The sequence below is a fragment of the Eulemur rufifrons genome, chromosome 8 (assembly GCF_041146395.1).
Source record: "Eulemur rufifrons isolate Redbay chromosome 8, OSU_ERuf_1, whole genome shotgun sequence".
NCBI lineage: Eukaryota > Metazoa > Chordata > Mammalia > Primates > Lemuridae > Eulemur > Eulemur rufifrons.
The window spans coordinates 2,742,102-2,768,482 of NC_090990.1; the positions used below are offsets into that span (position 1 = coordinate 2,742,102).

The window sequence follows — 26,381 nt, forward strand, 5'->3', positions numbered from 1 at the left end:
TCTGGTGAGGAGAGGCTGGGGCCAGGGTGGGGCTCCCACATGTCCTCAGGCCAGGCCGTGTTCGGCTCTGCCCACACATCACCTCCCTGAGGCCTCAGGAGCACCGAGAGGGTCCTGCCCCGTTCACGGGAGAGCCACACAGGCTCAGAGCTGGCACCTGCACAAGTCAAGTCGGTGGAGAAGTGGGGTGCCCCGAGGCCACACCCTCCCAGGGTCTAGGCTGCCTCTGAGGCCCAGGGAGTAGGGTGGGGCCCTGGGGCCAGGACGAGGAACCAGGGCCCCACAGGACACGGGCGTTCTCTCCAGCCGGCAAGTCGCTTGCCAGATGTGAATCAGTGCAGCTGCGCCTGAGGTTCTGGGGTACACGCCGGAGTGGGTACCCAGGTGGGGCGGGACCCAGGCGGCAGCGAGCTCACCGGAATGGAGGGCTGAGGTTGCACAAGGGAGCCCTCGAAGCCCACATCCCATGCCCAGTGGGAAGGCAGCCCCCCAGGACAAACGACCACCAGGACACACGGTTGCAGCCAAACAGCGGTTTTATTAGCAGTGCTGGATCCCGCACATACCCGCAGCGTGCTCGGGAGCACTCCCCAGGGTTTCCATGGAATGCCTCCTGGCGTTTGGGACAATACTGTGTAGCGTTTACACTGGAATGATATAAATAAAGCTTTGGTGTGTAGGTTTTCAGGAAAGAGTATAGGTTAACACTGCGATACGAATACTTCACACAACACAGCTCTCAATGTGAATTGGGTTTCTGGCCAAGGGGGTAACTTCTAAGTGACAGGACACAGGGTCTGTTGCCATAGCTCCTCGAGGCCTGGCGGCAGGAGGAGGGGTCTAGGCCTGAGGCTCTGCTTGGCCCTGTCGCTTTGCCTTCATCTGCAGGTACCGCCCTTTGCCTTCCTCAAAGCGCTTCTTCTCGTCCTCGGTCTCGGGCTGCGGGGCACACAGAGACAGGCAGGTTAGAGACACCGCAGGACCGTGCTGTGTGCCTGCTGCCCTCAGAGCCAGCTGCCCCACCTGCGGACCTGCACCCCCAGGACGGCGCAGAGGACCCCGCCCAGCTCTGCTGGCCTCATGCCCCATCTTCCTGTAGGGCCCATCTGCTAGGTCGAGGGGACACGGAGGGCATGGTGGGCTCAGGAGCGGTAAACAGGGTCACTGAGCCCTGTGGACACCCCACGTCACCTTTCACAGTGGCTGGAATTCCAAGCCCAGTCTCTTTCGTAATGAACTTCAACTGAAAATGTACTCGATAATGAACCGTGGGAGGGAAGGTCTAAAGTTTGAGCCGAGTGTGAGTGGAGAGGAAGGGAGGGAGGGAGGGACCCCACCTTAGCTCCCCTCCCAGGGAATGCCGGCTGCTTGTGGGCTAAAGCCAGGCTGGTCAGTGGTTCTGCCCCCTGAACATGGGGACCCAGCTGCTTAAGCAGCAATGAGAAAGAAGGGCGCCTCGGGTCCCAGGGACTGCTTCCTGAGTGTCCGCACGGCCCAGGGTGTGGCGGTGGGGCTCCCTTCCCACAAAGCTGGCACTGCTGCTGCTGGTTCAGGGCACTTGCCTGCTCAAGGTCACGGCCAGCACAGCATCCCCGGCTCCCCAAAGCCAAAGACTGGGCATCGCCCAGGATGCTCCTAGTTCATGACTGCTGACCTGCTGGGATTGAAGGGCACCCCCTTTCCCTCTCAGAGTGGCCTGGCTTGGCGACTAAGTCTTGTGGCCCCTGGGCAGATGCTGCCCCAGGAACGGTAGGTGGTCACTTTCGAGGCCCCATCTGTCCCACTGCAAAGTTCTGCCTGGTCCTGCCCTGGCCGGAAATTCAGGTTTAATGGGCTGTGCTAATTCCTTTGGGACGACATTTCGTTGAAACATTTTGAGGGTGCATGAAAGCCAAAAAAATGGGGCAGTTGCCCTTCATCCACAATGACACCAAACTCCAGCAGCTATTTTTAGGCCTAAGTGTTTTATAGACAAATGGTATATTGGCAAAAGAAAGAACCACCAGCCAGAGGATGTAATGTCAAGTTATACCAAATATTTCCTCCCCCTTAGCTTTGTCCAAAATTGTTCTCTAAATGTCACCAGGTGTAAACTGTCAAAACCTTGCCGGCCTGGAGCCAACGGAACATTCGGGATTTTAAAGAAACAGGATGTTGCTCCTTCCATTGGTTCTGGTTCCCGTTTGAAGAGTCCTCAGTGCACACAGGAAAAGTGGTGGCTTTTCCAAGACACTTTATTGAAGAATCCCTCCTGCTGTTCTGGTTTAATCTCTGGCTACCTTTTTTAAAAATAAAATTTGAGGCTATACAATTTGACCTGAAATAGCCCAGGGAAAATAAAATGTCCTTTCTCTGTTTCAGCAGCAGTTCTAAGGGGGCAAGACCCCTGGGCTTCCTGGGGGCTGGAGGGCTCGAGCCCGCACTGCTGCTGATGGGGGCCCCAGGAAGCCTCAGCCGAACCCTGTTGGGCTCCGAGGAAGGTTCTGTGCACACCCAGCAGAAGGGGCTGGATCATGCGCACAAGAATCACCTGGGGAGCCTGTCAATGCGGATTCTGATCCCGTGGGTCTGGGAGCTAAGATGCATTTCTAACAAGCTCTAGAGTGACGTGATGCTGCTGGCCCATGGACCACACTCTGTGCGGTAGGGCCTGCCCCGATGGGGGTCATGAGAGGTGGCCAAGAATGCAAGGTCAAGGCCGACAGGCCAGGACAGCAGGAGCTTTTCCTTCTCCCTCGACTTCCCCATGGAATTTGCTTGGTGTGGGGGAGGAAAACCAGCGGCTCCCATCCCCCCCGCGGTGACCAACAGAGGAGCAGCAGCCCACAGCCCGGCTTCCTGCCTACCTCCGGGAGGACCCTGAGTGGGTGGAGCAAACGCTGGAGTGAGTGTGGGGTCCCAGAGCTCGGAAGCAGGGAGTCGGGGCCTGGTGGGGCTGGCTGCTGGGTTGTGCTGGCTTTAGAGTGACTGTGGCCCTGGGGGACAGCCGGGGCTAAGAGCAGGAGAGCCAAAGAAGGGGGCACCAAGCTTCCTCCCAGTCTGAAGGCCTGGCCCGTCTCTGCTGCAGGTGTCCCTCTAGCTGGTGGAGTATCTGCCCCCAGGGAGAAGAAAGCAGCAGCTTGGAAAGAAAAAGAACCCTCAACAGGAAAAGCGTGTGAGGCTGGCTCAGGACAGGCAGCAGGACAGAGGGGGGACGCGGAGAGGGGAGTCCTCTGCCCAGTGCATCGGAGCCAGGCCCTGCCCGATATGAGGAGACTTTCTGGAAACATGCAGACGTGGGTGACTGGCAAGGAGCTTGGTCCCCAAGTACCTGGGTCACCAGCCAAGTGCTCTCAGGGCCAGAGGGGCCCGGGGGCCAAGGGAGAGGTGGCAAATGGCTCTGTGGAGCCGACACCCTCACGGGTGCCCTGGATGGCGGCTGGGCCCAGGAGACACTTGCCTGTCTGTGTCTGTGATCCCTGTGGGCTTTCCACCCACACTGGGCACCGCCCCGCTGGCATTGTCATGGCAACCACAAGCCTGTAGCAGGCCTGAGGGTCTTGGTGGTCTCCGGGCCTCCCCTGGCCTCTATATCCCCAACTCTAGTGGGAAATGAATCCTTTCTGGTGGTCTGTGGCCAGGTAGGTTTGAGAACCTGCACACTCTAAATGGCCTCTTTAAACAATGCACGCTAGAATCAAGGTTCTGAGAATCTCAAAGTAAGATAAATCTGTTTAACTTTGTTTAATTCGGGCATTCCCAAACGGAGTTGGGCAGGGAGCCCCTTTCCTAAGGAACCCCACTACCACCTTGCAGTTGGCTGAATGGTAACTGGTACCCATGTCCTTCTGTCAAAAGCATGCCCCATGTGCCCTCAAAGCTGGCCTTGACAGCCTTGGATGGAACCTGTGACCAAGCTCTGCGTGGCCTCCGGAATGGGCAGCTTCAGGCACAGGCCAGGGCGCAGGCCTGCCCACCTCAGGGCCCTGCCCTACTGTGCGCCCTTCCTGGAGTGGCCTCTTTGTTCTGCCCAGAAACCGGCCTGGCCTCCTTTCCCGGCGCACCCTTCCTGGTCCTATGGCCTCACACAATTCACCTACGTTTCTCGTCTGTAACTCGAGCCAGTGCCCACCTGACAGGGTTGCTGTGAGGACCAGATTCCTCCTAGCGGTCCTTGTTCGACATCAGTCATTAAAAAACGACACTGATGGTGAAAGCAGCCAGTCACAAAGGACGACCTACTGACTGAGCCCATCTGCGCAAAATGTCCAGAATGGGCAAGTCCGCAGACAGAGAGTGGATCTGTGGTTGCCAGGGGCTGTGGGGATGGAGGGGTGGGGACCGGTGATGGCTAAGGGGTGCAGTGTTTTGTGCTGAGATGATAAAATGTCCTAAAATCCATGTGGTGATGGATGGCCACCATGGTAAATATACTGAAAACCGCTGACTTGTATTCTTTAAATGGGTGAACTGCATGGTATGTGGTTACATCTTAATAAAGCTGTTAGAACGCAAAACTGCCACAGAGGTGTGAACTCTCTCATTTGGTTTACAGGAAGTAAAAAGGGAAAGGTTTGGCATGGTGGGTGCCCCCCCCCCCCAAATCCTGGCACACTCAGGGGCAGCTGGGCGGAGGAAACGCTCGCTGGATTGAAACCAGACGCTTCCTCTGCTCCAGCGACCACGCCCCGATTCGCTCAGTCCACACACGCGTAGGGAGTACCCCCTGCGCAGCCGGGCACTGGGGACCCTGTCCTGGGGGGGCTGATGTTCTAGCTGACAACACACAGAATGTACCCAGGGTCATCCCCCACCTGGTCAGACTCACCACCTGGCAGGGCCAGGCCTTGTCACCAGGATGGCTGCCCCAGGGGACTGGCAGAGGGGACAGTGCTCATCAGAGACCCGCCATGCTCTGCCACAGAACACTGGTGGACTCTCGGGCAAGTTCCTTATCGCCCTGCACTTCAGCTTCCTCATCTGTGAAATGGGGAGAAGAGTCTGTCCTCCCAGGGTTGTGGAGGTGAGGAGCCACATCAGTGGATGGTGGCTGCCATTAGTGGCAAATGACCTGCTATGAAGGTGGAGGGGTCAACTGCATGACCTTCTGGGTCTCTTCTGCTACGGTCTGAATGCTTGTGCCACCTAAACACACATGCTGAAGTGCCGACCGCCAAGGCGAGGGTATCCGGGGGTGAGCAGGTCACAGGGAGTCCTCCTGAGTGCGATCGCTGCCCTTACACAACAGGCCGAGAGAGATCCTCGCCCCTTCCACACGTGAGGACAAAATGAGAAGACGCCATCTGTGAACCAGGAAGGGGCCCTCACCAGACACCAAATCTGTCACCACCTTGATCTTGAACTTCCCAGCCTCCAGAACTGGGAGAAATAATTTTCTGTTGTTTATAAGCCATCCAGTTAATGGCTCTTGGTGAAAACAGCATCAGTGGTCTAAGACACCTTCTCACTCCAGGCTCCAGGAGGCTGGGATTCTTGGTGATTTTCTAGGAAGGACACACGTGCACACCAGAGCCCGAGCCCGGGCCATCGGTGGTTCTGCGGCAACTGTGAGGAGGGAGACTGGGCCTGCAGGCCGGGCCTGTGCGGGGCAAGGGGCTGCCCAGGTCCACTCCCTGGAGGCCAGTCCACTGTGAGAATAGGCCAAGGACACTCTGAACAGAGACCTTATCTTTTAGAGACACTGGAACACCAAGGCAACCACGTGATGTCTGAGATTTGCTTCACAGTAAGAGGGTGGGGGAGGCGGTCAGGGCTACAGACGAACGAGACTGGCCCCGAGTTCCTAACTACATAATCCTTCTTCTCTCTCCTTTTGCATGTATTTGAACTTTTCCATAATTAAAAAGCAAGAAAAGGGAAAAAGCCCAACTAGACCTAGGAGGGCAGCTGCGGATGGAGGAAGCCCAGCCCTCCTCTCTTCCCGGGGCCAGTGACCCCCAGGCCCCAGGAGAGGGGCCCACCAGCACGGCAGGGCAGCGCCTTCCTGCCCTCTGCCCCACAGCGGCTGTGCCCGCACATAAACTCGGGGCTGGACCAGGGCGATGAGGACGTTCTCTGGGCAACCAGCTGTCAGGGAGCGGCGGGCATCGAGGGAGTCCTTCCGCACGCCAGGCCCGCTGCAGGCACGTTAGAGCTGTCACGACAACCTATGAGAAGCAGCATCAAGATTATTACTGGTCCCCTCTTACCCATGAAGAAGTGAAGCAGAGAGAGGCTGAGTAACTTGCCCAAAGCAACACAGGAGGTGGGCAGCGATTCAGCTGCCCCCAGGTCACTCCATGCGACAGGCTCTTGGGGCTGGGACCTACCGGCAGGAAGCGGGGAAGCTGGCGAACCTCGAGGGTCTGGACGGTAGAGGGGGAAGGACGGTGCTCCTGGGAGGAGCCTGCAGCCCACCTGCACCCACAGCTGCTTAGCTGCCATGGAGGGGACAGGCAGGGCCGTCCAGCCACCAGGTGAAGACACCCTCTCTGCTGCTGCGCCCTGCTGGGGCTCGGGCAGCCTCAGAGCCAGGCACCTTCTAAGCAGCCACAGGGGCTCCAGTCGAGAAAAACAAAGACTGTGTCTCCCGTCTGGCCCAGGCTCCAGCCCACACAGCTCCCGGCATCAGGGTGTCCTCCAGATCCACAGTGACGCCAGCAAGGATGTCGACACTGCCACATGCTTAGGGAGAGTCAGACGGGGCCGTCACCTTCTACTTCCTCCCTAAGCACATGAAGAATCCTCCTTCTAGGCAGGACTCTAGGAGCGACGACGGTATAATGGGAGTGAGGTACTGACGCGAATGCCACGAGGGGGTGCCAGCTCTCAGGTCGTGCACGTGTGGGGCAGGGCCCCCCTTGTCCCACCCTGGCCCTCGGGTACAGCTGTGGCGACACAGCCTAGCAGAGCTTCCCAAGCTGGGGCTCCCCCAGGCCAGGGCCCCGCCCCACACCATAGCATCCCAAACAAGTACACCAAAGGTTCTGGACACTTCTCCCACCTACCTAGTCAGTCAAAGGTGACCCGAGGAGTGCACAGGCCCAAGTACAGGTCACCCTAGTGGTCAACTCAGGGTGGAGGGAGAGCTCAGCACACTGCCCGGCCTCAAGTCTACTCTGACGTTTCTCCGACATTTAATGTTCACAGCGAGCTCGTCAGCCAGCATCTGCCCCCGGACAGAGCTAAGGCTGCCCGATGACGGATGTGCGGGAGGCCGGCCGGCAGGGCCTGGGAAGAGGGAGCAGCTGACGGCCCATCGCTCTTCTCCTGTCTCTGGGGATGGTGCCCTGTGCTGAATGTTCTGGGCTCTGAGAGCCGCGTTCTGCCCCTTCGGCCTCAACATCACATCAGGCATCCACTGTATGGGCGCTGCCGCCCCAAGATGCAGATGGCCTTACACTCCTAGTTCCCAGGAGGGGTGTCCTTACAGGCAGACGTTTGTAAAGACGACAGTGAAGGGCAGGAGGCTCCAGGCAGCCAAGGACCCTCGCTCGCCCTCGGGGAACTGGCACAGGGCAGAGGGTGGCAGGGCAATGTCTCTGCCCCACGCAGTGGCAGGGCCACTGGCAGTGAGTTCTGGTGAACAGCTCTCCTATCAGAGTGCTGAGGGGGCCACCACGTCCCTGCTGGGTGGGGAGCTGACAGAACGAGACAGATGGCTCCCCACACACGGCCCCCACCCACGACTCAGCTGCCGCCTGGCCTCCCCGCAGCCGTCTCCCTCCATCCGGCAAGTAAACAAATACATAAGTTGTTGGCTGTTGCTGTTTTTAATGGAGCGGTGGGGGTGGGGGAAGGAAAGAGCCCCCCACGGAAGTCAGGTGTTCCCTCCAAGGACCTGTGGCTGCTGGCGGGGGAGGGGCTGTGCCCCAGGATCACCCACTTGGGCCCTGGGCCCTCCTAAGCCTCTGGGGGCTCCCGTGCCCGTGCCAGACAGAAAGGAAGAGGTGGCAGAGGGCATCGTGGGCATCTCACAGGCGCCTGCCTGCTGGAGGGTGGTGAGGGGCAGGACTCAGGGTCCCACAGACCCTGCTGTGTGGCCTCGGGCACACTGTACACCTTCCCAGGGCCAGGTTCCCCTCTCCCATGGGAAACGGACTCAATGAAGTCACAGCAAAGTGCTTCCTGCAGCACCTGGCAGCTCCATCGAGTGTGCGCGTGTGCACATGTGTACATGCGTGTGTGCACGTGTGTCTGCGGGGTGAACCTGTTATCCTCACAAACGACCTCAGAGGCCAAGTGCACTCCTGGGGCCTGGTGGCTGCTCCAAGGACACACCCTACTGCTGTGTGTCTGCCCTGGGAGAGGGCCCGATGGCCGGGGCTCGTCCTAGCCAGGAGGTGGACGTGCGTGGCTCCTGAGCCCCTCCCTCCCTCCCCTCCCGCCTGGTGGTGCCGGCGCCCGGGTCGGTGTCTTCCTCCCTCCCCTCCGCGCTTCCTGCCAAGTGCTGTCTTCTGGGCTCTCTTCCACTGCAAGGGAAGCCTGTGGCTTTCAGAGGCTAACGCTGCAAACCAAATGTTTTCCATTTTGCATTTTCTATGCTTTAAGAACACACATTTGGAACGTGGCATGGAGGACAAGTGACTAAGTGCCACCCTCAGTAAAATCAATAGCTTGTCCTTTTTGTAATTAAAGGACGTCTGGTGCAAAGAGGGTTTCCAGTGGTGATAAAACAACTTCCTGTAAGCCTGAGGGACACGGATCTTCTTAATTAGAAAGCCACGTGGTGTGCCCTCTACCATGTAATACGAGACAAGAGGGGTCTTGCGACAATCACGAAAGCAATTAAAATGTCTTCTGATTACTGGGGACACTCAGCATGGCCTGGTGAGGGGGTCCCGCGTGTGAAGAGGCCTGTCTGGCGGGCAAGGGTGAGCTCAGCACCAAGACCCACTCGACCCACAGGCAACCATGTCCCCAGAGACCAGCTCCACCGGGGTGGACCTCGGTGAGCCTGTCCACTGAGGCTTGCTCCAGGAGCCGCGCGCCTGGCTTAATTAATTCTGCCGTGCACACCCGGGACTCACTGCACAGCCTCCAGCGGGAAGCAGCCGGCAGGATCACATGATGAGATCTGTGCGGAGAGTCACAAACACCCTGGCCGGGGGCTCCCCTCACAACAGCACCGGCTCAGACCCTGAAGGAACTGCCCCTGCCTGTGGCCAAAAAATTCCCTTGCGTAAAGGCCACTAGGAGGCTGCTGGCAGAGGCAGGGAGGCCTGGCACTGCGAAGGGGGAAGAGGCCTCAGGACTCCGTCCTGGCCGGTGGGCCTCCCAGGTGCCCCTCTCGTAGGCACAGGGCTCCTCAGCCCCTGCACGCCCCACTCAGCCCTGCTCACGGTGGGAGTGTGGACACGGCTGTCTCCATTCGACAACGGCAATGAAGATGGTAACTGCCATTTGCTGAGCACTTACCACCGGCTCGGCCTGGGCCAGAAGCTGCCTTCTCACCGCACGCCTCTGCCCTGTGTGTGCCAACTCCGTGTCCCTGAGGAGTCTTTCCTGCCCTGTCAGAGTGCCTGGGACACAGCGGGGGCCCAGGAGGCATTTGTTGAATGAATAATGAATGCATGACTGAATGATCAAACAAATGCAGGTCAAACAAGCAGGCCTTAATTCTAAACCAGTGTGGTCTTTACATTCAAGATTCAAAACCTGCGGGTTTTTTTGCTCAATGAACACTGGCATCCTCTGTCCCCAACCAATTCCAGACGACTCAGACCAGCGAAGGCCTCAACAGGGGCCTGCAACAGTGACAAAGTCATGACTGGGGAGTTCTGCACGCCTAGGCTTAGATGTACCCCCATCCCCGCCCCCGCCAAGAAGCACCAGGTCTCCTGCTGGCCATGATGGGGCTTCCTCCGACTCTGCAGTGTGCGTGTGTGCGCATGCGTGTGCGTGTGTGTGTGGGGGGGGGGTGCATCCACGCATGCGTGATAAGGCTTCTCTGTCCTTCCTTCTTGCCACTGTGGGGGGCCCAGGGCCTGTTTCTTCCTTGTACCTTTGAGCACCGGGCTGAGAAGTGTGTGTGGCCTCAGAGGGCCTTTGCCAGGGCATTCCACACCACGAGGAGAACGGCCCATGACAGGAGTCAACAGGCACGAGTGTGCCCAAGAGGAAAACCTCTTGATCCTTTGGCCAGGCCCTGGTCTGGGCCCAATGACTTTTCTAGGGCCCCCATCCCTGCCAACTCCCCTTCCAAGGTGGCCCCAGTGGAACCTGGGCTGCCCTGACTCCAGGTGCACTGCCCTCTCTTCCACCGCACCCTCTCCTGGTGGAGCTCACTCCGTCTGGGGCACGGATCTGACAGCTGGGGGACAGACAGGCCCCAGGTTCCACCCTGCACTCTGCTGTGTGCACCCTGGGCCTGGCCCTGAGCCGACCCTCTATAAACCTCCAGGTCGGGAAGAACGTGAGCTGCTCAGCATACCCAGGCGGATTTTACCCCCGGCAGCGGCCAGGCCAAGGCGGTGTCTAGAGAGCTGCCTCCCAGTGCTGCAAAGCGGCAGCAGGCGCAGAGCTGCCTGAGCACAGTGCATCTTGGAAAGATACTCGCAGGATGGAAAAATCAAAGACGGTTGGAGGAAGAATCTGGGCTCAGGCAGAGCAAAGAAGAGAGCTGGGCTGGTAGGGGAGGGCTGTGTCCTCTTTTCTGCACTGACCTCGTGTACAGTTCCCACAACCCTGGTTCTAGAGGACGTGGGACTCACGGGCCACTAGAAGTTCCCGAGCACTAACCAATCAGGTGACAGGAGCCACTTAGGAGTCTGGCATTTTCCCATCACAAGACAATCTCCCTGCTAAACATCCAGAAGGAAAGGAGAACATGACACTGGATCAAGAAACTCCACAAAAATCCTGGTCTGGGAGTCGCTCAGGTGGGCTGGCCGCAAGGTGGGGCGGAGCAGGCAGGGCTTCCCTCGCTAACAGCCACACGAGGCAGGCAGCTCCCCAGGCCCTTCCAGGAAAGAACGCATCAAGCTTTCTGCACTCCAGTAACATCTGAATTTCCTAACTTAGTCAATAGTTAAAAAAATATTCCAGAAGTTTAATCTTGGCTAAACAAATGAAGCAGATTAAGGTGCTGCAAACTGGTGTGGCCGCCTGCCACCCCGGGGCCAGATCACAGAGACCTAATGGAGGGGCCACAAGTACCACTAATGGCTCTTTTGGCCACGACATTCCCGAGGATTAGGTACGGCCCCTCACTGCCTGCAGGCAGCGCCCCAAGTGGTGGAGCCTGCGGAGCCCCACCCCATGACAAGGGCCTGGTGTGGGGACCCTCCTTCCACATGCTGTGGCCTCTCTGGGCTGTAGGGAGCAGACCTCCCTTCCCCTGCCCAGCCTGGCCCTGGTCAGGAGAGGCGGTGTCAGCCTCTGCCACTGATGCTCTTGCCATGGGCCTGGGGCAGGGGAACTGACCACCACGGAGGGCCTTGCCCTGTGCCGCCGCCTCCGTGCAAAGGCTCTCTAGCAAGACTAGCATGGAAACGGAACAGAGAGGGCTCCAGGGAGAGCCGGCTGCCCGGAATGGCTCCGGCCAGCTCTGGGCAAGGGGTGCCTCTGCCTCTGGCCTGCCTCAGCCCACATCAGCCCAAATCCCAAAGCTGTGGCTCTGAGCACTGCTTCACAGACAGCTTCTAGAAGGCTGGGAATGCAGTGGCTGAGGACGGGAGGCAGAAGGAGGACAGTCATGAGCCAGTTAGGGAAGCAAGGTAGGCTCTGTGTTCCAGAGCCTTCTAAAAGTTGTTTGGGTCTGAGCCGAGGCCATGCCTCATGTAACGCCCCAGGAGAGACAAAAGAATCAAACTGGAGGGCCACTGGCCTGTGACCTGCCACACGGTCCTTCCTCTGGAGGGTGGGAATGGCCTGTCCTCACCCAGACATGCTGGGCAGGCAGGAGGCACAGCACACACGGGGTTGGCGCTCCATGGAGGCTCCAGCTCCCTAAGACCAGCACCCAGGCCCTCAACCCACTTGTCCCCCCAAGGCAAAGCCTCTCCTGTCCCCTGCAGTCCCACCTCCCCCCGGGGAGACAGAGCTGCCCTGTCCTCCTACCCAGACAGCAACCCTGCTGAGAACGGCTTCCTGGGCCAGGGGGGCTGTCATCATGAGGCTGTCCTAGGTGGAGGCAGGTTAAAGGTGACAAAATATAAAAGTACACATTTCCCCTGTCGTCTTCGTGGAATCCCCTGGCTCCAAGTGAGGCTCACTCAGATAGGAGAGCCAGAAACGGCTGCACCTGCTTTGCTCTCCACCTCCCTGCCGTTTCAATCCAGAAAACATTTTCTTGGAGGCTTTGAGGCCTGGGCCCCACCGGCTTACATTTTCTGGGAGCAAAGCAAAACAAACCTGCACTGAAAGACCCTGTCCATGTGATGTGGCCATGCGGTCGAGCCACGGCTCATTTGGGGGAACATCCATTTTCCAAACGAGCCAGGAAGCAGCGGTACTAAAGCGCTCATTCAAAACCAACATCAAGTCCTTCTGGCAAGCGCCACCTACTGACACGGAGGTCAGTTTGCACGCCCTTTACTGCATTTACTGACTCAATCATACAGGGCGTGATTGAGTCTCACCCAGAAGCACCACCACTGTCTCAGAGATTAAACTGGGCATGCCATCATCTAACCAAATGGAAGTCCAAAAATAAGAAGCAAAAGCTACTCCAGATGAGAAGGAATCAGTGAAAGATCTCCAGATACATGAGAAATCAGAGTGAAAGGACACCCCCAAAAGAAAACAACAACTCTGTGCCAATGGAAGCCAACCAAAACGAGAATATTAAAATGACTGATAAAGAATTTCGAATACGGATTGTAAGGACGCTCAATGAACTATAGGAAAAAATAGAAACCCAACACAAAGAAACCACAAAAACAATGCATGAAATGAATGAAATTGAGTTATTGAAAAAAAATCAAGCAGAGTTTCTGGAAATGAAAAAATCATTCAAGGAAATACAAAACAGTGGAAAGCCTTACGAGCAGGCTAGATCAGGCAGAAGAAAGAATCTCAGAGCCAGGAGACAACACCTTTGAATTAAACAAGTCAGTCAAAAAGAAAGAACAGAGAAAAAATAGGAATGAATAAAGCCTACAAGAAATATGGGATTATGTAAAGAGGCCCAACATAAGAATTATAGGCATCCCTGAGGATGAAGAAGAAAATACACAAGGGCTACAAAACCTATTTGAGGCAACACTTGAGGAAAATTTCCCAGGTCTTGCTAGAAGTCTGGATATCCAGGCAGTAGAAGTACAACAGACTCCTGGGAGATTCATCACCAAGAGGTATTTACCACGACATATAGTCATCAGACTGGCCAAAGTTAACACGAAAGAGGCACTCCTGTGAACTGTAGGGTGAAAGCATCAGGTAACTTACAAAGGTAAACCCATCAGACTAACTGCAGATTTCTCAAATGAGACCTTATAAGCCAGAAGGGACTGGGGCCCCATTCTCAGTCTTCTCAAACAGAATAATGCCCAGCCTAGAATTCTGTATCCTGAAAAACTAAGTTTCTTATATGACAATGAAATAAGAGTTTCTCAGACAAGCAAACTCTGAGGGAATTTGTCAAGACCAGACCTGCTCTGCAGGAAGCACTCAGAACAGCATTACACATGGATCAGCAAAATAGACACTCACCAGTATAAAATCATCCAAAAGCTAAAAGTTCAGCGCTCAGATACCCCAGTGGCTCAAAAGGTAAAACAAAGCAAAATAAAGTTCTACGCAACAGGATGAAGAGAAATCCACCCCACTTATCAATTCTTTCAATAAAAGTGAATGGCTTGAACTCCCCACTAAAGAGACATAGGTTGGCTGAATGGATACAAAAATATAAGCCAAGTTATCTGCTGTCTCCAGGAAACACATCTAACCCACAAGGACTCATTTAGAACCAAAGTGAAGGGATGGAAAACAACATTCCATGCAAACGGAAACCAAAAGAATGCTGGTGTAGCCACTCTCATACCAGATAAATAGACTTCAAATCAACAAAAGTAAAGAAAGACAAAGATGATCATTATATAATGGCGAAGGGAACAATTCAACAAGAAGATATAACAATTCTAAATACTTACACACCCAACACAGGTCTGCCCAGATTCATAAAGCAAATCCTACTTGATCTAAACAAAATGGTAAACAGCAGCACTATAATAGCCTGGGACTTCAACAACCCCACTGACAGAAGGGGACAGATCCTCCAAGCAGAAAATAAGCTAAGGAACAATGGACTTAAACAGGACTCTAGAACAAATAAGCCTAACAGATATTTACAGAACATTCTTCCCCCAAACTACTGAATATACATTCTTCTCATCTGCTCATGGAACATTTTCTAAGATTGATCATATCCCAGGCCACAAAACATGTCTCAAGAAATTAAAAAAAAATAGAAAGTATACCATGTATCTTCTCAGACCACAGTAGAATAAAATTGGAAATCAATTCCAACAGAAACACTCAACTCTACACAAAGTCATAAAAATTAAACAACCCACTGCAGAACGATTATTGGGTCAAGGAGGAAATTAAGATGGAAATCAAGATTCTTCCAACTAATTGACAAAGGGGACACAAGTTACCAAAATTTGTGAGATTCTGCAAAAGCAGTCCTAAGAGGAAAATTCATAGCCTTAAATGCCTATGTCCAAAAGACAGAAAGATCACAAATCAACAATCTAATGAATCGTCTCAAGGAATTTGAAAAGGAAGAGCAAACCAATCCCAAACCCAGCAGAAGAAAAGATATAACCAAGGTCAGAGTAGAACTAAATGAAATCAATTCCAGAAAAATTATACAGAAGATTAATAAAACAAAAAGTTGGTCCTTTGAAAAGATAAACAACATTGACAGGCCTCTCGCTTGATTAACCAGAGACAGAAAAGAAAGGACCCTAATAAGCTCAATCAGAAATGAAAAAGGAGATATTACAACTGATACCACAGAAATATAAAATATCATCTCTGAATACTATAAAAGTCTCTATCCACATAAACTTGAAAAAGAGGAGGAAATGGACAAATTCCTGGAAACACACAACCTCCCTAGGCTCAATCAGGAAGAAATAGAACTAAACAGACCAATATCAAATAATGAACTTGAAGCAGCAATAAAAAATCTTCCAGCAACAAAAAAGTCCCAGACCAGATGGTTTCACAGCTGAATTTTACCAGACCTACAAAGAACTTGTACCTATACTGCAGAAATTATTTCATAATATCGAGAAGGAAGGAATTCTCCCCAACTTGTTCTACGAAGCCAATATCACCTTGATACCAAAGCCAGGAAAGGACACAACAAAAAAAGAAAACTACAGACCAATATTCCTTACGAATACAGATGTAAAAATTCTCAATAAAATCCTTGCAAATCAAAAAAACTGACAAGGATGGTATACCTGGAATGTCACGGGCTTCTCCCTTGACAGGGGCCTGGGCGAGCCCGCTCTGATGGCCCTGTCTGCGCACATCCTCCTCAGACCCAGGCTGGGACCCACAAGTTCTCCAGCCCACACCTCACGTCTCCCTAGGGCCCTCGGGCTGTAGCACCCATGTCTGCTAGAGTCAGAGGCAAGTGCTGCACACACAGGAGGAGCCAGGGACAACCCCAGCTCCAGCAGACACTGGGTTCTCACAATCCTGCAGACTAAACGGCTTCCCACTGCCCCTCTTCCCTGTCTCTCCCCAGAGGCCACTTTTCCAGCCCTTTTCCAGCCCCTTTAGGCTGTCCAGAGCTTGGCCCCCACCCCCCAGGTCAGAGGGCACTGCCACAGAGGGGAGGGAATCCCAGGTTTGCCTCTTCCAATTAGCCTGGAAAGTGCTGGTGGCTACTGGGAACTGTGTTGCAGGCCCCCCAGCATAAAATATTCATCAAGAAGCAACTCCAAACATAGAGGCTGCATTCCCTGTCAGCGGGCCCTGGGGAGGGAAGCTAAAAATAGACGGGAGGTTGAAGAGCCCACGGTGTGGATGACAGGGAGGCAGACTGGGAGTGGGAGGAGGAGCCGACCCGGGCACATCTGGAGGGACCGTGTGCACATGCATGTTTGCCACGTGGGCACACGTGTGCTCTGAGCCTGGCCTGTGCTCATGTGGGCAGTCCCCAAATGACAGCTACAAATCCCTCTGGGGGCCTGCCCTGTCCTCTGCACTGGAGGCTATTTTTATGGATACGGCTGAGCCCCAGGACACCTCAGTGAAGAATCAAAGACTGTCTATAAGAGTGAAAAACAACAGCCTGGATCAACATGACACTGAAAACCAACAGCCTGGATCAACATGACACCGGCCACACAAAAACCAACAGCCTGGATAAACATGACACTGGCCACACGCAGAACCCCACACTGGGGGATGGGTCACCACTCCCTCCATTTGAACACCCACCCTTCCCACCCTCTGCAGCCCCATCCCTCAGGGCTAGCCCTCCTCCTACATCCCGATTACCCACCCACTGGCTCCATGAAAGTCACAGGTCCGGCCCCAAAGGCCTCCTTGACTGCTAGCCATTCTCCACATGAGATGGACCCTCTTCCCAGAGACCCAGGACTGCAGGCCCCTTGTGGTCATGCCCCTGGTCCCCCTGCAAGCTGCTGAGTGCTGGGGCAGGTGCAGAGGTGTCTTGCCCGCCCCTGTGGGCACTGGGGGCAGCCAGGTAGCCGTCAACCATGCCCGCAGCAGCTGCTCTGACCTCCTGGGCAGGCGCCTTACAACTCAGAGGCGGCCGGTATTGCCAGCCTTACTGGAGCACCCGTCCATTTGCACCGATGCATTTTCAACGTGCAGAACATCCAGGCTGCCCTTGATCTTACTATGCACACTGGGTGAGCGCCACACACTCAGCTGCGTGGAAGACGAAAGGCCCTAGGATGCTCCAAGGCTGCATCCCACCTGGCTCGGTCCTGTCGCACCATGTGGCCTCAGGCCTGTCATGGCCCTCAGCTCCCGTTACAGGCAGCTGGCTCCACCTCCAGCCAATGTCCCCTTCACCTGGATGGTCACCAAGAGAGGCTCCTTGGGCTCCTTCCCTTCCTCCTCAACTCCAATAGCATCTTAGCCTGGTGTGTGGTGGCTCGTGCCTGTAATCCTAGCGCTCTGGAAGGCCAAGGCAGGAGGATCGCTTGAGCTCAGGAGTTCGAGACCAGCCTGAGCAAGAGCGAGACCCCGTCTCTACTAAAAATAGAAAAAATTAGCCAGACGTCGTGGCACACGGCTGTAGTCCCAGCTACTCAGGAGGCTGAGAGGCAGGAGGATCATTTGAGCCCAGGAGTTGGAGGCTGCAGTGCGCTATGATGATGCCACTGCACTCTACCTGGGGCAACAAAAATAAATTAAAAATAAATAAATTAATAAAAATTTTAAAAAGTATATATAAATAAAATAAAGTGGCATCTGGCCCCCAGCTGACTCCCATCCCCCCACTTCTGGCAACATCTAACACTGTCTATTTTCACCCATTTGTCTGCTCCCCCTCTGGGTAGGTCCGAATTCCAGTGAGGAAGGCTCTGGGGAAGAGCAGGTAGACAGGGACAGACAACCGCCACCCTCCAACCCTCACCAAGCCCATGTGGCACACACAATGGCCACCATCACTGTATGGATGTGGAAACTGAGGCACAGAAAGAAGGTGCCCACCGTCGCGCAGCTAGTAAGTTTAAAGTTCTGACGAGATCCCAACGGCAGGACACCTGCTCCCACACCTGCAAGTTGCGCGACAGCACATGCAGCGTTTGCGGCGCAGGAAGCCTGGGGTCTGAGGGACCTGTGGCCGCAGCTCCGCCTGTCCAGCAGGAGCGCTGACCGCCAGCAAGAAGCGCCTCGGCTGGAGCCCGCAGAGCCCGCGAACCACTCAGACGTCTCCTGAACCCCAGGTGTGCAGGGCTGGGACAGATGCTAAATTAACTCACGTACTAGACACCAGGCGAATTCAGAGGTGCTGAGCACCCGAGGAAATGGCACAGCAGTGGGGGTGGGGGGAATCGCTTTATCTAGAGTAGTCAGGGAAGGCCCTTCTGAGAAGGAAATGTCTGGGCAAAGCAGGCAGAAGCCGGCTCTGGGAGAGTCTGAAGGAAGGTGGTCCAGACAGAGGAACAGCGAGTGCAAAGGCCCGGGGGCGGGGCGGGGGGGGGGCCGGGGTGCAGAGTAGCCATGTGGGGTTTAGGTGGGAGGGGAGTGAATCCAATTTTGGTTTTCAGCTGGCTGGGCTGCAGGTGGGGTGGGGTCAAGGGCAGCGGGAAGGGAGGAGGCAGCAGCTGAGATTGAGCAGGGGTTGTTGGTGGGACAGGGTGTGGGGGACTGTGGCTGCTCGGGAGGGAGGGGGCCCAGTCAGAGTGGGAGCCCACGAGGAGGGCTGGGATTTGGGGGTGGGGGTGCATGGTAATAAGTTCAATTCTGACAAACTGAGATGCTCCTAGAGACCCTGTGGGGGTGGCAGGGCTGGCGAAGTCCATTTGGAAGTCAACAGGCGACAGAGGCAACACCCCAGGCACAGGACAGGGCCAGCCACCCAAGGAGAGGGGCACAGGTCAAAGCCTCGTGTTTAGGGGGTACCGTGGGGTAGCCAGGGAGGCCAGAGTGTCCTAGGGACACTGCGGATTCCCACGTCAGGGAGCGCAGGCCTGGTCAGTTGGACCAAAGCCAGGAGGAGGCTAGCAAGGTAGAGACAGCGCAGCCTTGGACCTGGCCACGCTGCCCGTCCCAGGGAAGACAGGGCTGGGAAAGCTAAGAAAGAGAGTCTGGGGGGCTGGGGAGAGTTCAGGAATGTGCACGTGTGAGGCGGGGAATTCGGCATCCAGGAAGGAGAGGGAAGGAAGGCTCCCCTCTGCAGCCACACGGAGAAGTGTCACAGAAAGGACAGTCACTCGGGGAGAGCCCAGGAGGGCCCAGGAGAGGACAGGGAAACAGTGCTTCGGGCCAGTCCAAGGCAGGCAGAGAATCAGGACTCTGAAGGTCAAGGACAGACGAGGTCAGGCGGGCCCACAGCAAGGCCAGGGCCGAGGTGATACAGCCGGCAGACCAGACGCTGTCCTGGCCAGGTGCCTCTCCCTGTCTTGGCCCCAGGGAGACCCCCCCAGGCACAGCTGGACGCTGTGTGGGGCCTGCGTGGGGAACGGCGGTGGGGGATGGATTTCATAAGCAGAGGGGCCGGGGGCCTTTGCCATGGGGGGCTGGGGGGCTGCCGTGGGGAGCAGGGGGCTGAGAGGCCCTCACCATCGGGGCGCCTGCCTCATAAGCCCCAAGCAGGGGAAGGTGCACCCTGGCAGGCCTGGCACGAGGGGAGGGAACAGGCGCTCGGAAGTGGCGTGGCAGGTGCCAGCCCCCATCCCTGTTCCCTTTCCTTCCTTTAAACCAGGCTGAATCCGCTTAATCTGCTCGCTAGTCCTCCAAGGCCAGGCTCACCACCAGCCCCTCTGCGCAGCCCAGCCCCCTCCCCTCCGAGGCCCCTACCGAGTACAAGCCCCACACAGCGGCACCCGCACTGCCACCTGCGGCCCTGCTGAGTGAGGGGGCTTGGAGGGCTCAGCCTTGACCAAGAAACCAGCAGCCATGGGCAGCCCGGGCCAGCCAGGCGGCCTTCCTCAGCCATGGGAAGAAGCCATCAGCGCTGCACTCCCTGCCTTTGCGAGGAAGTGAGATTTCAAATGCAATATGTTTATTTGCTACAGAGGTTTTTAGTCCACGCTCCTCTCCAGGAGGCTGAGCAGCAGGAGCTGGCAGATCTGTGCAGGGAGCAGACGCGCGGGGGGCGGGGGCGGGGGGTGGTGAGCGCTCTGGAAGCGGGGCTCAGGCTGGCAGGGGCTGTGTCGCCTGCCTGGCTGCTTCCACAAGGGCTCTAGATACCGAAGAGGCCTGGGGTCCCCACATCCTCAGCCCCCAGAGGGCAGGAAGCTCCAACTGCAGCCCACGGCTCTGGTTTCCTCTTGGTCCCTTTAATAACGACATATTCTGGTTCTGAGGCATTGAGACCAGCCTATGGGTGGCTGGCCTGCACAGGAACCTTCATCCTTACAACAGAGACATGGAAGCCGCCTCTCTGGGCCATGGTAACCCTGCAGGTGTCTGGGACCCCCCGGGACCCATGTCGGGCACAGACCCAACCAGCTCTAAAACGAGTCAGAGCTCAGAGGATATGGACTACGGGGCAGCAGCCACTGTGACAGAAGGTGTGTGGCCAGGCACACACACCCCCTACCTGCCCTACACACACCACTCTCTGCACCCCAAGGGCAGAGCCACGCCTGGCAGCCCGAGGCAGAGAAAGGCCAAGAAGCCTGGACGCCCCCAGCCCAAGGTCCATGGGTTTGGCTCAGTCTGCACCAGGCAGGACACACAGGCCATGGCCACCTTGAGAGAGCCCAGCCCTCCAGCTTCCCACCAGGCCCCTTGGCAGGGGACGGAAGGCCGAGGCGCGGTCCTTACCCACCCACAACACCAGGAACCCAAGGCACCACGCCCAGCTCGCACAGGGGCCTCTCACCCTGTCTGCCAGCCCCACCCCGCAGTCCACAGGCACCGAGCCCGAAGGCCTCCCCTCAGGCATTCTCGGCCTTGCCTGATCTGCACGGCAACCTGAGGTAACTGGTCCAGGGAGCGGCCAGGCCCGGGCCCCACTCTGACCCCGTGGGACAAGACAGAGGGACTGACATGAGCACCGTCTCTGCCGGGAGTCCTGAGAGCACCGACGCCGCAGACGCACACTCACCATGAGCTGGGGCACGGGCAGCGGCTTGCCCTCCTGGCTCAGGGACACGTAGGTGAAGAAGGCGCTGGCGGCCCGGTAGCGCTTCTCTGAGTTGTCCACCACGGGGTCAGCGTCCACCAAGACCTCGATTTCCATGGATTTGTTGCTCGTGAAGGTCATGCGTCCAGAGATGGTGATGACACAGCCTGCGGGGACGGGAAGGCGAGTGTCAGGGCAGCCTTCGCCCCACAGCGGGGCGGGGGAGAAATCAGTGTTGCTGAGGACAGCCAAAGACACTTGGTTAGGGGACACAGACGCTTTACTAATTACTAGAATGTTAAAATGACAAAATATTAGAACGCATCATTAGTAGCCCATGAATGTTTATCTTTCTACTGAGCAGACGTTTATTTTTAACATCTGCGTGGAAGCTTAGAGTTGAAGGGATCTCGGTGCCACCTGCCCAAACAGAGAGGAGGTGGCATCTACTGGAACGCTTCCCAAGCCACTCCACCCCCAGGGGAGGCCCCCGAATGCTTCCCAGGAGCTCTGGGTGTGAGCTGGCTCTGTCCTCCCTCAGGTTAAGGTGGAACCTGAAACCTGCCACTCTTTGGCCTCCCTGGTGCCCACTGGAGCCGCACAGCTGCCCCACCGTGCTGCTGCCCACCCTCTAAGCTCCAGTGTCTCAGGGCCGCTGCCCCCGCCCCTTGGTGGGATCCTATGTGTCCGGCATCCTTTCTGGCCCTGCAGTCTGGCCCATGGGACCAGAGCTCCCTCCTCTGAGCCGCTGGACATCACGCCAGAGTCCCCCATGCTCACCGCTTCCTGTACCAGCACGATTTCCTTGTGGATGATGACAAAGTCCAAAGCCACCTGTTCCCACACATTGTCCCTGTGTCCCCCTCTCTCCGTCTACCCTGACCGACCTCCCTATACTTCCCAGCCCCTGGCAGCACTGGACCCAGAGCTTCTCTCCTGCCCGCTCCACCCTCCCGGGTGTGGGCTCCCTCCTCCCACCTGGCCCTGCTCCTCCTTTCCCTCGACATAATCTCCTACTCTCGTGGAGCTCAGCCATTCTCCTATAAATGGGCACGAGGGAACCTGTCTCAGGGGTAACTATGGGATGGAAGGAAACAAGCCAAGTGCTGAGCTGGTGCCTGGGGGCAGGGCACTCGGTGCATGGTCATCATCGCCATTGATGATGTTGCTGGCCATGAGGATGCATTAGGCCCTGGGGCTTCCATGGGCAGGGTCCACACCAGCCACCACCTGGCGTGTGGCTTCATTCTGGGCCACCCTCACAGAAATTCCTGCACGAGTCAGGCTGTGGGACCTGCCCTTCAGGAACGAGTGCTGGCTGCACGGACTTTCAACACAGCCCCTGGGACCCTCCACGTTCCAGTTCCACTGATACGGGCCCTGCAAGACAGGTTCAGAGACCCAGAGAGAGAAAGCACGGTGACTGTTAGAGGGGAGGGTGAGCAGGCCACGGGCAGGAGCGGTTATTCCACGTTAAAGAGAATCAGAACGTTCCACGCCACATTCAACTTGCAACTTCATACTTACAAGGAGCGCTTCATGCCAGTTCTGGGAGGGAAGGAAGGAGCCGTGTGGTCAGCAGTAGGTGGCATTATGTGAGCTGCAAGGTGTATAGTCATGTGCAAAGCATCTATGCAGTGCCCAAGCACACACCCCAGGAAGAGGGCAGGCCATGGGCCCGTCTCCCAGCCAAGGAGCTGGAGGTTAAACAGATCAGCCCTGAGGGTCCCACAGCATCTCTGCCCCTTCTCCAAGACTCAGGGGCCACAGAGCCAAAGAGCAGGGACCAGCCCTTCCATGAGAGGAAACCAGCGGGAACGTCCCCGAGGCCAGAAGGCTGTGAATGAGGGACCACCCACCTGCCCACGTGCGACTCCGGGGGCTCCGGACACTGGCTGTGTGTTCTGAACAACAGGAAACGTGCCCTCTGTCACTGTCCACGAAACCCCACCTGCCCCAGCAAAATCCTGGCTCTCATGGCTTAACTTCTGTGTTAGAAATCTGAAGAAACTTCTAACTTCCATCAACGATGATTTCAAACAGTTACGTGAGCTGACTCTGTGAGCACTGGACCGCACAACAGAAGAAGAGAGCACCGCCCCCAAGAGCCTCTTACGGGCCACAATACAATGGCTCCTTCATAAAAGCTGGGAAATTTTTCAATTACAAGCAAAACCCGAATCTTCTCACCTTTCAGAGAGCAGCAGCATCATTCCACACAAGACGCAGGCTATGACTGTGGCTGGCAGAACACAGACACTTTGAAGCTGGAAACCCGATTCAGTCACTGACTGGCTGGGGGGCTTAATCCAGAACTTAGGTTGAAAGGTGACTCGCAAGTCCCAGCAGCCAGGATAGAACCCAAAGTTTCCAGGGCCCTGCTGGAGGGCCTCCTGTCTCCCAGGCCCCAGGCCTGGAAGGCCAATCCCACAGCTGACCCCAGGGCAGATTCCGGAAAGGGGCTGTGGCAAGGCACCTTGGGCGGCTGGCTCCCACCTCCAGGGCACCGCTCTTGTCCTTCCTGGGGAATTCCAGGCATATCTGCAGACCGACCTTGCATGCAAGTGAAATCTGCCACCTTTAGCAAGAAGCTGCGTGATTTTTAAGGGAACACACAGCCTTTGGGCCCTGCCTGCTCACCTCGAGGGTACAAATTCCACGTCTTGCACTGCAGGGGCACAGCTCCTGCCCAAGGGGTATAAAGCTCTGGGCAGGGCCAGGCACGGGGTGGACACTCACAGCTTGAACAGTGGCAGGCATGGCAGCGGTCACATGCTGGGCACTGGGGCCGTTACCTGCCCTCGACACAGCCACACGCTGTCATTCCTCTCACTAGATCAGAGCCTGGACTATCTGACCTGCTGGCCAAGTTGTGACCAGGTGCCTGTAGGCCCTTTCACCAAACGTGGAGGCCAGTAAGGCTGGCCATTCATCGAGAGCTGAAGACAGGTGGCTCGTGGGGAACATTAGCCCAACAGAAGGTCAGAGACACAGCCTGAGGAGCGCTGCTGGAAGACCTCGCCATCCCGCTTGGAGGTCAGGACATTCAAGGATCTCCCAGCAAAATGGGGGGTCAGGCCTCCTTCCCACAAGGTCTGGCTCGATTCACCTCCCTCCCCTGGCATGAGGAAGGCAGGAAGGGTGGCCCACACCTGCCCTGCATGTTTGTGCTGTCTGTATCTTGCAGTGACCTTGGCATTGGGCAAGCTGGGGATCTTGGGGGGCCCATCTGGGAAGGGAGAGAACCTCCATTCCACTTCATTGTGCCTGTCTTAGAAACTACCAAAGCATGCACAACCCCAGCTGTGCCACACTCCGCCATGACGGCAGCCAAGGCTCAGAGAGACCTCTCGGTCCTGACAATCAGCCCATCGAGCTCAGAGCAGAGGTGCTGCCTTCGGACGTTCTGTAAGGGTGGGGCAGCTCGTTTATTTAAAAGGTGGGTGGAACCAGCCGGGGTAGTTGGTGGGGAGATGGAGTAACTGAGAGTAGACCTCCCGCCAAGGCCCTGAGGGGTCCACGACATTGGCCGCAATATGTCTTAGGACCCGGCAAGGCTGCAGTGTCCACAGGCTGTGCTGCCACACACGAGGGCCCAAGTCCCACAGTTTTGCAGTCAGATGGGCCTGGGTTTGAATCCAGGCTTGGCCACTGAGCAGGGGCAAGCCAGGAAACTGCACTGTGCCTCAGTTTCCTCATATACAAATGGGCACAAGAGTAGCAGCCTCTCAGGGAGACCATGAGAAGGAGGCTGCGTGTGCTGCCCGTATGCACCCAGCCCCGGGGAATGCAGCGGAGCGGGGGACCCACTCACAGCGACTTCCCTTCATCCAGGGCTCCACAGGCCTCACTGGCATTTTGGGAGTGACTTCTTCCAGATTTGCTAAAGGGGACACTGTCCTTGCCCTATGGCCACACTGATGTCACTTGCCCACATTAATTATGTGACAAGGACACAGGCCCAGGGAGAAATTTTTGGGTGGGGCCTGAGTTTGCATAATGGTCTCTCCAGGGAAAAGGCACCTCAACCCCGGGGCTGTGCCGGAGTGTCCTGCAGGGAGTAAAGGAAGCCGTACAACAGGGCAGTGAGAGGTGACATTTAAACTAATCACTCCCTGTGGTTTTGTCTGCAGCAGACACATTCACACCAGGCAAGAAGTTGCTTCTAACGCTGTCCAAATGCCTAAAATGGGCTATTGCATCAGCAAAGGAGTTTTCATCTTTTCAGCTTGTGAAGCCTTAAAAAATTCCTTATCTTTGCTCCCTGGGTTCCAGACCAGTGGCTGTAGGCTGTGACATTGAGCTATGACTGTGTTCTGTGGGAGACCCTCCCAGCATCCCCATCACATGAGCCCGGCCCCAGAGGTGGGGACACAGCTGTGCTCACGGGGACCCCAACCCATAAGGTCCCTCCAAACCCAAGTTCCAGGACAAACTCTCGGCGAGAGGCAGGGCTGAACAGGAAGGCTTGCTGCCTGTCCCTTTCTCGCTAATGTCCAAACTTCCGAGGGGTTCGGCATCTGTACCTGAAGAGACTTAGGACGGAGTGAGAGGGCATTTCCTCTCACACTGCCTTGAAAGGCCACCCTTCACCCTCTCCTGGGTTCTCTGCCAGAGTCCAGTCCACAGGGCTTGTACGATAAGAAAAGGCCGAGCTTCCAAATGGGCTGGAGCCTGAGTTTTTTTGTTTTGTTTTGTTTTGTTTTGTTTTTTAAAAAGACAAGGTCTTGCTCTGTCACCCAGGTTGGAGTGCAGTGGTGCAATCACAGTTCATTGTAACCTGGAACTCTTGGACCCAAGTGATCCTCCTGCCTCCACCTCCAGAGTAGTTGGGACTACAGGTGTGCAATCACCACGCCTGGATAACTTTTAAAATATTTTTTGTAGAGATGAGATTTTGCTGTGTTGGTAGGCTGGTCTTGAACTCTTCTCCTCAAGCAATCTTCCCACCTCGGCCTCCTAAAGTGCTGGGATTACAGGCGTGAGCCACCCCGCACCTGAAGCCAGGTACTGTGGCTCACCAGGAATTCAAGACCAGCCTGGGCAACACAGTAAGGCTTTGTCTCCACAAAAAAAAAAAAAAAAAAAAGATGTCCACGTCCTCATCCCTGGAACCTATAAACATGGGACCTTACGTTGCAGATCTGATCTGGTCAAGGACCTCGAGACAGCAGCGCAGGTGGGCTCTCGCAGGCAACGCTGAAGTAACTTGGGCTGGAGCTGTTGGAGGCAGGAGACTGCATCATCTGTCCCTGCCTCTGACCCAGCAGGAAGAAGGGCCCTGGGCCGAGGCTGATGGGATGGACAAAACCCAGGACACTACCTGCAGGAGCCCTTAGCAACCACACGAGGAACCGCGGCAGCCACTCTGCAGCCCAGAGCGAGCACTCAAGGCTCTGGAGGGTGCTACACTGGATCAGCACAGGCTGCACTCTCAGCCGCGAGGCGACACTCTGGGCCCTGGAGGCGAATGCCAGGCAGTGTCCAAGCCAGGTCGTCAGGTGACACAAGAGCCCGACTGCTGGGTCTCCCCTCCCGGCTCAGCCACGGAGCGCGGCCGTGGACAGCTCCCTTAACCTCTCGGAGCTGCAGTTTCCAGGTCGGTAACATGGGAATAACAAGAGTTCCTGTTTCACGGGGCTGTGTGAGGCGTGAATGGCACAAA

General features: G+C 56.2%; 1 protein-coding gene across 3 annotated transcripts in view; it reads right to left on the reverse strand.

Annotated features, from left to right (window-relative positions):
* Positions 1 to 521: 521 nt before the first annotated feature.
* ACOT7 (acyl-CoA thioesterase 7) overlaps positions 522 to 26,381 on the reverse strand; it is a 102,062-nt gene continuing 76,202 nt past the window's right edge. For all 3 annotated transcript variants that reach the window (XM_069477283.1, XM_069477281.1, XM_069477282.1), the window contains exons 8-9: positions 20,699 to 20,883; positions 522 to 939 (exon numbers count right to left, since the gene is read on the reverse strand). In XM_069477283.1, coding sequence (XP_069333384.1) covers positions 841 to 939; positions 20,699 to 20,883 — 284 coding nt within the window. In that variant the 3' untranslated portion in view covers positions 522 to 840. The remainder of the gene's footprint in view (positions 940 to 20,698; positions 20,884 to 26,381) is intronic.